This window comes from Lynx canadensis, chromosome C1 (assembly GCF_007474595.2).
Source record: "Lynx canadensis isolate LIC74 chromosome C1, mLynCan4.pri.v2, whole genome shotgun sequence".
NCBI classification, from domain to species: domain Eukaryota; kingdom Metazoa; phylum Chordata; class Mammalia; order Carnivora; family Felidae; genus Lynx; species Lynx canadensis.
The window spans coordinates 189,020,745-189,037,303 of NC_044310.1; the positions used below are offsets into that span (position 1 = coordinate 189,020,745).

A 16,559-nucleotide genomic window follows, 5' to 3' on the forward strand; every position below is an offset into this window, starting at 1 on the left:
GAAGACAGTCCAATCTCATGGATTGGGAGAACAAATCTTACAACGCCCATATTACCCAAAGCAACCTATAGCTTTAATGCAATTGCTATCAAAATACTAACAGCATTTTTCATGTAACTAGAACAAATAATACTAAAATTTGTATGAAACCACAGAAGACCAAAAATAGCCAAAGCAATCCTGAAAAAGAACAATGAAGCTGGAAGTATCATAATCTCAGATTTGAAGATATACTACAAACCTGTAGTAATCAAACAGTATTACTGGCACAAATAAAGGACACATAGATCAATGGAACAGAATATAAAATTCAGAAAGAAACCCATGCTTATATGGTTAATTAATCTACACCAAAAGAGGCAAGAATATACAATGGGGAAAAGACAGTCTTTTCAACAAATGGTGATGGGAAAACTGAACAGCTTCATGTAAAAGAATGAAACTGGGCCACTTTCTTACACCATACACAATAATAAACTCAAAATGGATTAAAGACCTAAATGTGAGACCTGAAAACCATAAAACTCCTAAAAGAAAACACAGGCAGTAATCTCTTGGACATCAGCTCTAGCAACATATTTATGAGTATGTCTCCTCAGGCAAGGAAAATAAAAGAAAAAAAATAAACCCTTGTGGCTAGTCGGTTAAGCATCCAACTTCAGCTCAGGTCATGATCTCACAGCTTGTGAGCTCGAGCCCCATGTCAGGCTCTGTGCTGACAGCTCAGAGCCTGGAGCCTGCTTCTAATTCTGTCTCCCTCTCTCTCTCTGCCCCTACCCCACAAAATGAATAAATGTTAAAAAAAAGTTATAAAAAAAAACAAACTATTGGGACCACACCAATATAAAAAGCTTCTGCACAGCAAAGGAAATCATCAACAAAAGGACAACCTACAAATGGGAGACGATATTTGCCAATGATGTGTCAAATAAGGGGTTAATATCCAAAGTATATAAAGAATTTACACAACTCAATACCCAAAAAGACAAATAATCTGATCAAAAAATGAGCAGAGGATCTGAACAGAATTTTTCCAAATAAGACATACATATGGCCAACAGACACAGAAGATGCTCAACATCACTCATCATCAGGGAAACGCAAATTAAAACCATAATGAGATATCACTTTACAACTGTGAGAATGGCTAAAATCGAAAACATATGATATAGCCAGTGTTAGGATATAGAGAAAAAGGAACCTTTGTGCACTGTTGGTGGGAATGCAAACTGGTGCAGCCACTATGGAAAACAGTATGGAATTTCCCCTCAAAATTAAAAATAGAATTACCATATGATACAGTAATTTTGCTACTGGGTATTTACCCAAAGAAAAGAAAAACACTAATTCATAAAAATACATGCACCCTTATGTTTACTGTAACAATATATACAATAGCCAAATTATGGAAGCAACCCAAATGTCCACTGATAGATGAATGGATAAATAAGACATGGTGTGTGTACACACACACACACACACACACACACCCAGAGGAGTATTCCTCAGCCATAAAATAATGAGATCTTGCCATTTGCAACATGAATGAACGTAGAGAGTATAGTGCTAAGTGAAATTAGTCAGAGAAAGACAAACAGCATAGGATTTCACTCATATGTGAAATTTAAGAAACAAGTGAACAAACAAAGACAAAAACAGACTCTTAAATACATAGAACTAGTGGTTAAGGGGGCATGGGTGGGGGGACAGGAGAAATAAAGGGGATTAAGAGTACATTCTTCTTAATAAGCAAGAAGAAATGTATAAATTATTGAATTATATTGTACACCTGAAAGTATTAAAACACCATCTGATAATTGTGCTTCAATTTAAAAAATAATTAAAAAAAAAAGGTACGCATGTCCTCAGGCCAATGATTCTCAAGAGAAGGACTGTTGGTAGCTCCTGGGAAATATTTCCTCACTCTTAGACAAATACAGGGAGTAATAGTCCCTCTTCTGCTGCTGGATTTTTCTAGATCCACTGCATCATGGATCCATCATCCAGGTGATGCCTAGAACTACAGTGGTCATCTGTACCTGTGAAGTAAGCCAGCCTGAGGATAAGCTGATAAGGCAGAAGATGGAATAGGGAAAGAAGGAAGAAATTTCGGTTCTTACAACCCTGACTCCTTGAAATAACCAACTCTTACTGTCTTCATGTTATGAGACCCCTAAATAACTTTCACTTATATGGGTTATGTCTACTGATACTTACCTTATAAGAAATTAAAACTGAGAAAAATTAAAATACAAAAGTATACAAATATATGTTCCACTACCTAAGACAGCAAAATTATCATCACATGTCATGTAATCTCTTAGAAAACTCCACAATACATTTGTGAGAGAATGAGAGTGTAAAAGACAAATAACATCTCAGCATTACCGGAATAGTAATTTTGACACCACAGGCCCCTTGACAGAGTTTCAGGGACTCCCAGGGAGCTTGGACTTTATTTTGAAAACTACTGGATTGAGCTACTTTGTAATGACTTTTAAAAAATTATTTGTTGCTATAACCTAAATGATACAGTGGTATTCTCCAGGAAAGGATTATTTAATAAAGGGGTACCATTACAATAGTTAATTTTACCAAAGCAATGAAAACTCTACCCCCAAACTCAACTGACAATTCTCAGAGAAAAGAAAAATCAATGACATAAACATGTAGACATAAGTAGTTACCCAAGAGGTAACTAAGATGGAACCAATGAGGAAAACTTAAGTCATCTCCATAATTATCTTGAACTTTTATTTTTATTTTTTTAAATGTTTATTTATATTTGAGAGAGAGAGACACACACACAGAGTGCGAGCAGGGGAGGGGCAGAGAGAGAGGGAGACACAAAATCTGAAGTAGGCTCCAGGCTCTGAGCTGTCAGCACAGAGCCCGACCTGGGGCTTGAACCCACGAGCTATGAGATCATGACCTGAGCTGAAGTTGGATGTTTAACCAACTGAGCTACCCAGGTGCCCCTATCTTGAATATTTAAATGTTTTCTTTATCAGTGTTCCAAAGATTACTAAAAATGCACTAAAAATATCAGTTCTCAAAAGCACAGTTATAGTCCGTGTGAGAAGCTCAAAAGTTTGGATAAAAGAGGGAAGAAACTCACTAAAAACAGCTCAGATGGGTCATAATATATGCATTGGCTATCAGGGCTATGGTTTGCTGGAAAAAGTGACAAAAGTCATTTCTGGACCAGATATGAGCCAGTCCACTTTGAAATTGGGCACACTGCCCCCTGATGGTTCTGCTGGGTAAATACAGGAAAAGAACTAAAACACAAAATACCTATTTCCCACTTTTGGCTTTGATCTAAGTTTCCTAAAATTAGCCTGCTTTTAGATAAAAATCTCAAAGGTAAAATTTAAATATTTTGTATATTCTGACCCAAAGCTTATACAGTATCCATTTCTTAGCAACATCAATCTAATTAGGGCTATTGAGTTAGTGGTCAGCTGTGGTTTAAGCATATACTTCTTTTCCTTACCATCCTTCACTATTCTCTTCAAAACTTAAAGAGAAGGCAAAAATAGTATACTTAATAGAGATATAAACGATTCTAAAATGTCCAATAACTAGCTCTATGTCTAACATCAATTAAAATTCCTAAAAAGAGGGGTGCCTGGGTGGATCAGTTGGTTAAACATTCAACCTCAGCTCAGGTCATGATCTCGCGGTTCATGAGTTTGAGCCCTATGTCGGGCTCTGTGCTGACAGCTCAGAGTCTGGAGCCTGCTTCGGATCCTGTGTCCCCCTCTTTCTCTGCCCCTCCCCTCTCTCTCTCTAAGAATAAACATTACATTTTTTTTTAATTCCTAAAAAGAGAAACATGCTTACCTTTAGCACCAGACAATAATCTGTGGGTGCTTTGTATTTGTTCCGATAGTCCTGTCCATAATAAACATTGACATGATCCAGTTGGAGAAAGCACACCAGTTCTCGAGAGACCTAAGATAAAAACACCCAAAAGACTGAATGAACAATAATGTATAAAGAAGCAAATATCATACTTGGTTAACAGTTTCTGGTGGAGAATAAAAACTTTGCTTAGTGGAAATAGTGATATTTTGTAGATAACAAGACAGTGAGATTCTCTATAAATGTTCCTTCTTTTATCCATAATGCAACAAAAAGGCAGTCCATTTCACTTACTGCCTGCCATTCACAATGAACACACTTACTTGGAAAGGGTGGCATTTTAAAGAGACTTTAAATATAATATAGTATATTAAATACAACATAGTATAACAGAGCTCTGGAAAAAAATAAAGAATCGTGTAGTTCAGTGCTTGTAATGCATATCTCAAGTACAATGATTCTTAAGTCAGCGTTTCCTCACCTTAAATAGAGGCAACAAAATATACCTCTTAGGATGGTGGTTAAGACTGGATAAGATGATGCTGTAAAGAGTTTAAAACAGTGCTGGTCCCTAGTAAGCAGAGAAGTGACAGCTACCAAACGGGCCCTCAGCAGGAGCATATTATCCCAGTGAGGCTGAAATGCCTATAATCCCAAAAATCTATTCTCCCCAAACAATAACAAGCAAAACCTACTCTGACAGAAGTTCCAAAAATACTAAATAACAGTATGATTTCAAATGTGACAAGATAATTGAGATGGGCCCAATGAATGACCAAAGTGTGACCACTTTCAGGGGTCTTTTTCTTTATAACAGATCAATAAACAAAGCAGTATCCTGTGTGTCCTACAAGAGTTGAAACCATCAGAGCCTGGATTCACCCTGTCAGCATACTCACTGCAGATTAAAATCAATTGCCATAATGAGGAAGCTCAAAAGCCAACAGAAGGGACACACCTTTGCTTTTCCTTTAGGGACATAGTAGATACCAGATGCTCGCAAGAGAAAATAACGCTTTTTCCAGGACTTTTTACCATCATCTTTCAGCCACAGGACTCCTTCAATTTCTGGTACAGTTACAGAACTTCCACAAAAACATTCCTAAAATAAGAAGATGATTTGGAAAGACATGTGATCTTTTGATTCTCAAAACAAAACTGTGTTTAGCCTGTAAAATCCATGATACTATAATTAAACCAAAATGGCTTTGTAGTAAAACCACATTGCTAATTTTACCTCAGTTAGAACATCCTATTCTAAACATCATGTAGATTTATTGTGAAACAACTATGGCTATCCCTACGAACTTTCACCTGACACTTAAAAAAAAAATTTTTTTTAAATGTTTATTTTTGAGATAAAGACAGAGTGGGAGTGGGGGAGGGGCAGAGAGCACGGGAAACACAGGATCTGAAGCAGGCTCCAGGCTTTAAGATGTCAGCACAGAGCCTGACATGGGGCTTAAACTCACAGTCCATGAGATCATGACCTGAGCCAAAGTTGAACGTTTAATTAACCGAGTGAGACACCCAGGCACCCCCCCCTTTTTTTTTTTTAACTTAGAGAGAGACAGCGCGCGCACACGAGTGAGCATGAGTATGCAGGTGCGGGTGAGAGGGGCAGAGGAAGAGAAAGAATCTTAAGCCGGATCCATGCTCAGGGTGGAGCCTGACTCAGGGCTCCATCCTATGACTCTGAGATCATGACCTGAGTCAAAAATCAAGAGTCAGATGCTCAACCAACTGAGCCACCCAGGTGTCCCTACCTAACACTGTTTTGAAGAAAGTAAGCTGAACTGTCAACTGAGCTGCATGTAACAGGATTTAAATGCATCTGTAAACAGCATTTACACTGTAACACTAAATTTAATAAATTAGTATAACACTAAATTTAATAAAAGTCTCAGAGCTAACATAAGCATTAGATTTTATTTTTTCTCCAAATTAACAACACATTTTGATTAGCTGTCAAACTAAATTTTAAAAGAAAGCAACCTGCTAAGTGATAAATTAAAATTCACAATTTAAAAATTATCAATTTATATGATTCTAAAACAAAGAGGTCATTTATTTCCTAAAGATTTATTTTTTTTAATTTTTTTTTAACGTTTTATTTATTTTTGAGACAGAGAGAGACAGAGCATGAACGGGGGAGGGGCAGAGAGAGAGGGAGACACAGAACTGGAAGCAGGCTCCAGGCTCTGAACCATCAGCCCAGAGCCCGACGCGGGGCTCGAACTCATGGACCGCGAGATCGTGACCTGAGTTGCAGTCGGACGCTTAACCGACTGAGCCACCCAGGCGCCCCAATTTTCTAAAGATTTAAAACTAGGTTGAAAGCAATGTAAACTCAACATTATGAATTCTAATGTCTATATTAGATAAAAATGTAATTAAAAAATCAGTTATGTATTTGGTAAGAGAAAAATAGAAATCCTTACTAAATATTAACATAGAATATTTTGAACCTAAATTAATTTCTCTCTTCTCCAAGTACAGAGAAATCAGGAATTATAAAGAGGATTTTTTTTTTTAACGTTTATTTATTTTTGAGACAGAGAGAGACAGAGCATGAACGGGGGAGGGGCAGAGAGAGAGGGAGACACAGAATCGGAAGCAGGCTCCAGGCTCTGAGCCATCAGCCCAGAGCCCGATGCAGGGCTCGAACTCACAGACCGCGAGATCGTGACCTGAGCTGAAGTCGGACGCTTAAACGACTGAGCCACCCAGGTGCCCTAAAGAGGATTTTTAATTGTAACTAGTATTACTATGAAAAGGTGAGTGTTGATCTTCATTTTCCTAATTGCCTTTTTGCTAACTAAGTTTATTCTGGTTTTTAAATATACTCACTTCTTTGATTTTAGTTCTCTAAAATCAGCAAAGGCCAAAAAACAAAACACTGAATTATGTTTGAATTTATTTTATTAACATTGGGGCGTATGTATGTGTGTGTGTGTGCGTGTGTGTATATGTATGTATATATGTGTACATCTTAAAAGATCATGATTTATAAAATTATTTGAATTATATAAAGGTAAGGCTTGAAGTATTCCGTAAATAACTAAGTATATTCAAATTTCTCTTTGGGTAAATAGATAAAACACCACAGTCATGTCCTTCATTGACTAGCCTTTTTTCCCCACCTGTCTGCTTCTAACAGCTCATGACTCCTTTTTAGTCCACTGATATATTACTTGGCAAAATAACAGATTTTAAGAGGTTCTTCAGTGGCCTAACAGTCACATAGTTGAATTCTCCCCCTCAGGATATGGAGGAATACAGGCTTCTCTAGTTGCAAGTGCAATTATGAATATATAGCATTGATATACTCAACTTCAAAAAAGGTGCTTAGTATTTTAATATTTTAATGTGCAGAAAAAAGGCGGTGAGGGGAGTGAAGAGTCATACCTCCAACAGCACTTCTTTATTTCTATCTGCCATCTCAGCGGTTTCCTTTTTCCCCAGAAGATAATTCTGGAAAAATAAATAGATGAAAGTTAAGGAATAAACCCACCCTATTATTCCCTTGGAACAGGTGCATATATGATTTCTTCTCGAGATTTCGCAATTGTGTCTTCTTGTATAGAATGAGAGGAATACTGCTCTGAAAAGTAACTGGTGCATGAGCATCAGGGCTAAAATGCCTCCTCCTCCTCATTTTTCCCAATATCTTGAACTATTCCATAAACAGCCCTGCCCCAAATCCGGAGGTGATATCACATGTAACAGATGGCAAATGTTTTCAACAACTGATGAAAGGACCTGAAAGGTTTACAAATTTAGTAGAGTCAGGCAAATTTCCTTAAAATATGCTAAGCTTAAGTGATCCAGATACAAAAATTTTAATTTGTGTTCTGGCTTTAAGAGAAGAAATTCTCAATTCTCTGAGACTATCATTATATCATTTGCTTGACTCAACCAAAATCTGAATTCTAATTCTAAACTTTTTCATAATCACGTATAAAAGGATCTATTAATATTCCCAAATGTGTACTGTTCACTAAAAATATCTGGTAAAAATGTATCATGATTAAGCTGTCTGAAGGATAATTATTTAATACTTTTAACACTGCAACCATTTTTCATTACTTCCTTTTATAGTGGAGTTGTTTTCTCTTACCTACTGATTTTTATAAAATATTTGTGTTAGGAAGTATTAAACATTCTGAAATAAGCAAAGATGCCAAATAAATCAAGGTAACTTAAACTAGAAGGTAGAATCATTTATAATCAAGGTTATTGAGATTTTTTAAAAAGTCAAAATAAAGTGTCAACTGGATAAATGGAGGAAGCAGAGAATTTAAATATGAAAGTACTTTTCTTTGATAGATGAGAAGCTCACCAAATAAACAGCTGAGTTCAACAGCTCTGGATTACAAAGAGGAGAAACCTGGTATCTCCCTGGAGTTCCTTCTGATGCCCCAAAGGCTCACCCCATCTGGCTCTGTGAGACTGGTAGCCTCTTTGAGGCCTGACACCAGGGCCCCAGCAGACCTTCCACTTCAGCAGTAGTGAATGCTCCCATGAGGTTTTGCAACCACAATGCTCCAACCAGGTGGTTGTCAGTTTTTTGTTTTTTGTTTTAAATTCTATTAACTTAAAAGTAATAGAATAATGTAAGGTGAACATTTAGAAATCATGGCTTCTGTAAGTTATTCAGTCTCACCTGTGGGTTTTTGAAAAGTGCATATTTTTCTATACGTTCCATAAATATAAGCTTGTTTTGGCTATCTCTTGTCCAATTAAGAAGATTTTCAACCAAGTTTTCATGGTCTTCAAAGATTCTCTCTGTCCCAAGATAAAATATCAATATTTTGTTAGTATTCATCAGATCTGCATCAAAGGTATGCAACCTTGTGAAGTAATTCAGAGCGGAACCACACAATTTTAACTGACATTATAGTCCCTGGCCCTTAGGGATTATCTGGTCTTCCCTCTATTTTCTAATTTTTTTTTTTTTCAACGTTTATTTTTGGGACAGAGAGAGACAAAGCATGAACGGGGGAGGGGCAAAGAGAGAGGGAGACACAGAATCGGAAACAGGCTCCAGGCTCTGAGCCATCAGCCCAGAGCCTGACGCGGGGCTCGAACTCACGGACCGCGAGATCGTGACCTGGTTGAAGTCGGACGCTTAACCGACTGCGCCACCCAGGCGCCCCTTCCCTCTATTTTCATATAAGGAAATGTGCCCAGTGGTGTTAACTGATTTCAGCAAAGTCACACAGATGCTACATGGAAGAATTGGGACTAAAATCTAGGTCTTCTGACTTCTGCGTCTTCCTCAGCCTTCAGCCTTTGCCATCCCACCCTTGAAAAAACAAACACCAAAATCCCCCAGCATGTTAGTTGCATTTCATAAATTCTTATATTAAGTATTCCCAATAGTATTGAGTTCTTATCATTTAAAAAATTTCCAAGATGTTTTCTTCTTTGGTCTATTGGTTTTAATTTTAAACAGATATATTTTCTAATTTCCAAATTAGGAATCAAAGAACATGTCTTATATATTAACCCATGTTCAAGGAACACATCCTAGATATGGATTTTTTGAAATTTCCTTTCAGGTGCTTATGGACTGACATTTGAATCAGTTTTTGAAAATATTCCATCTCTGCTTGAAAAGAATGCACACTGTCCTGTTATTAGTGTTCTTAATATGTCTATTAGATCAAACTTATTTTTCAAATCTCCTATATCCTTTTTTGTCTGCTTGATTATACTGATCACTGAAGAGATTCTTAGGTGAAAAAGTTCTACTACAAAGGCTGACTTGTGAATTTCTCTTGGTAGTTCTGTCAACGTTTGCTTTATACATTGTAATGCCATTATTAGATTAACATTTAGAATGATTACATCTTCCTGGTGAAGATGTGTGGTTTCCTTTCCTAGTGATGCATTTTGCTTAGTCTATTTTGTCTGATCTTAACATAGTTATCTTTTTTTTTAGTGAGTATCTTTCACACTCCTTTTACTTTCAATCTTTCTGTGTCTTTAGTATTGTAATAGGTCTTTGGCAAGCAGGTGCATTTTACATTTTGTTTATTCATCCTTAATGATCTTTACTGTTTAACTGAATAATTGACAGTTCTTATAATTTGTTTTCACCATCTTATTTTGGGTACTTAGTAGTCCCTCGTTTTATTCATTCAACAAATACTGAGTGATCACATACTGTCTGAAGTATGTATGTTTGAAGCACTGTGCCATATATGATTAAATTAACAGTTGTTAAGATACTGTAGCTAATTGTAATAGAGAAATATTACATATGTGGGTCTTTAATCTATAGCTCTGGATATATTCCAAGAACTAGCATCCAAACATTTTCTGTGTACCATGATGCCATACCTATAAACTCAAACCTTTCTAATTCTCTCAGAATAGTTATCAGCATTATTAGAATATATTTTATACATGTTAATAAACTAATAACTTATGGCTTAGTTTTGGGGGTGATGTATGTGTGTTCTGTGACCAAAGAATAATTAAACTTTTATTTCTCTGGAAACTGCTGTGAAATATTTAAAGATACAAGAGGTAGGAAGAGCAATGCAAATACTTTTTAAAATAAAATATAAAGTTGAAATTGATTACTGATTCAATAATACCTAATAAAATAATAATTGCCAGGTTGCTATAATCACACAACTAATAATATAAAAAGAAACCTTTTTAAAGAGTCCATGATGGCATTAAAAATGAGGAATTTTTAAAATTAGAAAATACCACACTACATTACAAATCATAGAAAACTAAGATTTAGTACATCTAGCTAAAAATAAAAAAAAAGATGTTTTATGTTTTCCCTTTTAAAAGTCAAATGCTGGTCTAAGGAATTCAGAACAGGGATGCCTCAGTGGCTCAGTCAGTTAAGCATAGGACTTTGGCTCAGGTCGTGATCTCATGGTTTGTGGGTTCGAGCCCCGCGTCAGGCTGTGCTGACAGCTCAGAGCCTGGAGCCTGCTTCAGATTCTGTGTCTCCCTCCCTCTCTTGCTCTCTGCCCCTCCCCCACTTGCACTGTCTCCCTCTCAAAAATAAACATTAAAAAAAAAGGTAAGACTTGTTTTTAAAAAAATAAGGAACTCAGAACAAATGTGAATAGATATAATGATTTTTAGCAAGTGTGTCTATTTATGCAGTTACTTAAGGGAAAAAGTATTTTCTTACTTAAAAAAAAAAAAGTTTTAGCCATAAGATCTGAAGTGAACTGGGAATGATCTTGCATTCAAAGAAATCTCAAAATACTTGATGAAAAAAAAGATAGTGTATGAAATCCAAAGTTATATATAGAAAAAAATATATATAGATGTCTCAAAGTGTTTTTGTTAACACGCAAGCTGTTAGAATTACATAGAAACGAAAAAGTAAGTAAAGCAATTATACTACTAACCCATTTGTAATTCAGAGATGGTTTCTACGAGTGACCAGTCTAAACTATAACCGCAGTGGGATTTGTCCATTAGGTTGTCCAGCACTTGTCTCACCGTCTGCCTCTCATCCACCATCATTGTTTTAGAACTATCGTCAGACATGTGAACTCTGATCACCAACTATAACAGGTAAAAGGAAATTAAAAACAAACCGAAAAATAGGCATTCTAGAAATTTCTTCCAATATCAAGCAATGTTCTGAGTAATGTTCTTAGTTAAATATAAATTAAAACACAAATAATGACTTTATTATGCAAGAAACTCTAAAATTAGGTATCAAATAACCTACCTAAACAAATTTAAAGCATTTTTAAGGTTATCAGAAGACAATTGTGTTTTAGAATTTAAAACAAAGTTATTTCTTTATAATACATTTTATCTCCAAAAATACATGCGGAAAATGTATTAGGAAGAAATACCCCTCTGTCTCTCCGTACCTTAGAAGTATGGTATATAAGCAAGGCAATTCTTTATAAATCTGATTTTTAAAATCCCAAACCAGGAAAACACCCAAATATCACCTTTTTCACTTGAGCCTCTTTAATTTTCTCCAGGGCAACTCTGATCTTCTCAGCTTTCAATTTTGCTGCCTGTTCTTCCTGTGAACACAAAGCACTTCAGGTAAACTGATGCTAAAATAATGAGAATTTTTGAAAAGTCTTTTTATCTTAAGGATGTTTGCCAGCATTGAATTTTAGTAAGAATATAACTTCAGCCACTTACATAGAGCACATTTAAAAAATAACCCTACTCACTAAGATAGACATACAAAGAACATTTTTAAGATGAAGACTTGAAGATCTCTTATAAGACCAGATTCCACCTTCTAAAGGAAAAGCAATCTGTAATGTAGTAAATCTATCAATCTGAAGCAGATAAATTTCAGGTTCTGAGGTAGGAGAAACAGGAATGCATAATGTGCTGTGGTATGGTCCTGCCAGTTTGTCACACCTGCACAATCCCTCAACTCTGAATTTACACTCGCCTCTGAAGTCCGGGTAATCTTCAGCATACTAATGTTTTGTTCTATTATACTAAAAATGTATCTTCATCATAAACAGCAAAAAAAAAAAAAAAAAAAGTATCAGTTTATTTCTTTGCACTGACATAAAAGTCCCTAATAAAAAATACAGGTATGTTCTCATTAATATACCAATTCAGATAGAGAAGAATGCATTATACACTAGGTTTCATTCTACCTTAAAAAATATACAATATAACCAATGTCTTATGTCAGTTAAACTCAAATTTGTTTCTAACTCACTGATGAAATTTTTAAAATTTCAAATATAATTTCAAATATAATTTTCCAAATATCTAATTTCTAGTAACTTCTTTATAAAATTTAGATAAGTAGTAATAAAATTATCAAGAACTACAACCACAGTTACACAGTTTAATTTTTCCTAAAATAACATATAGTACTGTAATACTGGTACTTACTTGCACTTTCCAGCAATAGGCCATTGTATACTGTAGCCTTAATCTCCCGTTGAGAAAAACTCATATAAGTAAATCTTCACTTATGAAGGATTACTTTCTATTTCTAAGCTTTTGATTACTCTGGAAAATATCTAAGAAAAACATACACTACCATCTTATACATTCCTATATTTAATATAAGACTTAAAACAAAAGAAAACCCTGGTTATATCAGCCAACTTTACCTGCTCTGGATTATGATTAAAAAATACAATCCATATGTTACTCTTCACGAAAAAGCTAAAGCTTCCAGAGTCAAAAACAAAAACAAACTTCATTTATAAGATTTACTCCCCGTTCTCCTAAATTGTTGTCTTTCTTGTTTCTGAACTGTTCTCTTTCCATTTCATAATCTAGGCTATCTTCCCTCATTTCAAGCTTAATAGTTACTACTCTGTAGAACAGAGAAGAAAATAGTGGTTAGAGAAGATACTGGGCTCCTTTGCCAGAAATCAGATCCTTTTCAATGAAAGGAGCCAGTGAATTAACATAATAACTGAGGCGTGGAAATACTATCTGTAAACCCAATTAGGGAACAAAGAACTTTATTTTAACAATGGAGGGGGTAAGATAAGACTTGATTCTTAGACTATTCTAGGTATATTCATTTGATTAAAGGATTAAATCCTGTATCCACCCCCCCTTTATGCAAATAAACAACATAAACTATGTTGCCTGTGTATTTCACAGTAAGTTTCTTTTTTCTTTTTAATGCAGGCTATACAGTGAGAAAACTATGCTACTGTCATTAAAACTTAGTTTCTAGAATTCTGTGTCTTAGAGAAACAAACCATTATTAAATTACCAAACCCTGGGCTTCTGAGTACAGCACTACTCTAGAAAGGAATTTTGAATACTAGCATTTCCAGTGGTTTTTATGAAATCAGTTGACAGGTTGTTTTTTTTTTTTGGGGGGGGGGGTGGGGGGAGAGGAAAGAAGGAAGCATGAGTCTTACAAATGTTTTCTCAATGGGATAATGATCTTATGTTCCTCATGGCTCATTTCCCACATCTTTGTATTAGTATGAATGGCTGTTACAGAGAAGAAAAATTTATCAAGGCATATTTTCAAGTTTTACTTCATGTCTCTGAAAAGCAAATTTAAACCTCAAAGTCTGGTGAGGAAAGACTGATATGCAAAATCAATGCTTTGTGTATTTGTAATATAAACATGAACTTCCAAAAGGCCAAATACTTTTATAACATTATAATTATTCTGCAGAAGTTAAAAAAATTGTCTCCAAAGCCAAAAAACATTTTTAAAAGAAAAAGAATATTCAGGAGGATAAGACAAGCTACAGACTAGGAAAAAATATTTGCAAAATATTTATCAGACTTATCCGATAAAGGACTATTTATCTAAAATATACTAAGAACTCTTAAACTCAATAAAATGAACCCAATAAATGGGTAAAAGACACAAACGAACAACTCACCAAAGAAGATACACACGTGGCTAATAAGCCTATGAAAAGATGCTCAATATCATATGTCTTTAGGGAACTGCAAATTAAGACGAGATACCACTACACAACCTATTAAAATGGCCCAAATCTAAAATACTGAAAACATCAAATGTTGGTAAAGTTGTGGATCAAAAGGAACTCACATACATTGCTGATGGGAATGCAAAATGGTACAGCCACTTTGGAAGATAGTTTGGTTGTTTCTTATAAAACTAAACATGCTCTCACAATATGATCTAGTAATCATGTTCCTTAGTATCTACCCAAATAAGGTGAAATTTACCTCTACCCAAAAATCTGCACACAGATGTTTATAGCAGCATTATTTATAAATTTGCTAAAACTTGGAAGCAACCCAGATATCCTTCAGTAGGTAAATGGATAAACTGTGCTACATCCAGACAATGGAATATTAGTGCTAAAAACAAATGATCAAGCCATGAAAAGACATCAGGGAAACTTTAACGCATATTACTAAGCAAAAGAAGCCAATCTGAAAAGGCTGCACACTATATGATTCCACTTTCTTTTTTAAAATTTATTTATCTGAGAAAGAGAAAGAGAGTGGGCATACGTGGGTCCAAGTCGGGGAGGGACAGAGAGAGAGTCCCAAGCACACTCCGCACCGGCAGTCAGAGCCTGATACAGGGCTCAAACTCACAAACCGTGAGATCATGACCTGAGCCGAAGTCAGATGCTTAACCAACTGAGCCACCCAGGCACCCTGCACACTATGATTCCAACAACAGGACATTCTAAAAAAAGGCAAAACTATGGAGATAGTAAAAAGACGAGTGGTTGCCCAGGGTTGGGGAAGAGGGAGGGATAAGTGGAGTGAAGCTATTCTTCATGATACAATGTTAGATACAAGTCACTATACATTTGTTCAAATCCAAGACTGTCCTTGTTAATAAACTGGAGGGTTCCCAAGAGGGAACCCTACTGTAAACTATGGATTCTGGGTGATAATGATATGCCAACAAAGGTTCATCAGTTGTATCAAATGTACCATTCTGGTGGGGGATGTTGATCACTATGTACCTTCCCCTCAATTTTACTGTGAATCTAAAAGTTCTCTACAAACATAAAGTTTATTTTAAAAAGGAATATACAAATTTGAATACTGCATTCTGATACTGGTTATAAATATAAAAATAATATTTTCATATTCCCCTTTTAGTATAATATTATTTGCCAAATACAAAAGAACACAACCAGTGCTACCTTTTGAAGCACTGATTAAAAAAAAGTCATTCAATTGTAAGATTAGTTTCAATGAAGTTTTTGTTCCACAGGCTAACAGGAAAAATGCTGACACACCAGAAGAAAGAATTAATGAAACAAGAGATACAGTGCAACCATTTGACATATATTAAACCAATTAGATTTCCTAGTCATCAGTAAGAAACCATCTTTATGTAAAGCACCCTAGATGGGACTATGTAGAAATTTTTTTTGTTGTTGTTTCTTTATTTTTGAGAGAGAGAGAGAGAGAGAGAGAGAGAGAGAGAGAGACAGACAGACAGAGTGGAGGAAAGGCCAGAGAGAGAAGGAGACACAGAATGCGAAGCAGGCTCCAGGCTCTGAACTGTCAGCACAGAGCCCAATGCGGGGCTCCAACTCGTGGGGTCTTGAACTCATGAACCATGAGATCATGACCTGAGCCCAAGTCGGATGCTTAACCGACTGAGCCACCCGGATGCCCCTAGGTGGGGCTATTTTAACATCCAAATTCAGCCCTTCCACGTACTTAAAATACTACTCTTGATCTGTTTTAAAACTATATCAAGTTCAAATTTAAGAACTATGTGCTTAATGTCAACCTAGGCAAATTTTAGTTTATTCTTCTCCAGTTTATTAACAAGGATGATCCTTGCTAGAAGCTTTTTGAAGAAACAACTGATCAAGATACCTCTTACTTTTAGATTTTAGAGTCTGAATATCATCACTGGAGCAAAATTGAAAATAAAAATATTTATATCAAATTGCAAGATCATAGCATTTTATGCTTCTTATGGATAACCTCTTCCTCGGAAAGGTTGATTTCACCTACATTATCATGTTGACCCTAACAACCTAGGAGAGGAAGAAATTGTTTTAAGTTCATAAAGTGTACAATAAAGATCACTCTTTGTTGATATATTTAGATTATACAGTAAGAAGACATATGGCAGTTTATTTATAAACTGACTTCAATACAAAGAACAAAGCTTTATTCATCTCATGTTCTCTTCTTTTTGTTAATGCAGAAACCCTCAGGTCTTAAGCCTTCTCTGCCCCTTATCTTTTGACTATCCCTTTCTCCACACTGTT

General features: G+C 35.6%; 1 protein-coding gene across 7 annotated transcripts in view; it reads right to left on the reverse strand.

The window, feature by feature from the left end:
* RAPH1 (Ras association (RalGDS/AF-6) and pleckstrin homology domains 1) overlaps nt 1–16,559 on the reverse strand; it is a 117,154-nt gene that overhangs the window by 71,867 nt on the left and 28,728 nt on the right. For all 7 annotated transcript variants that reach the window (XM_032594467.1, XM_032594463.1, XM_032594465.1 and 4 more), the window contains 6 exons: nt 11,820–11,897; nt 11,259–11,418; nt 8,534–8,655; nt 7,276–7,341; nt 4,826–4,969; nt 3,847–3,957 (listed from right to left, as the gene is read on the reverse strand). In XM_032594467.1, coding sequence (XP_032450358.1) covers nt 3,847–3,957; nt 4,826–4,969; nt 7,276–7,341; nt 8,534–8,655; nt 11,259–11,418; nt 11,820–11,897 — 681 coding nt within the window. The remainder of the gene's footprint in view (nt 1–3,846; nt 3,958–4,825; nt 4,970–7,275; nt 7,342–8,533; nt 8,656–11,258; nt 11,419–11,819; nt 11,898–16,559) is intronic.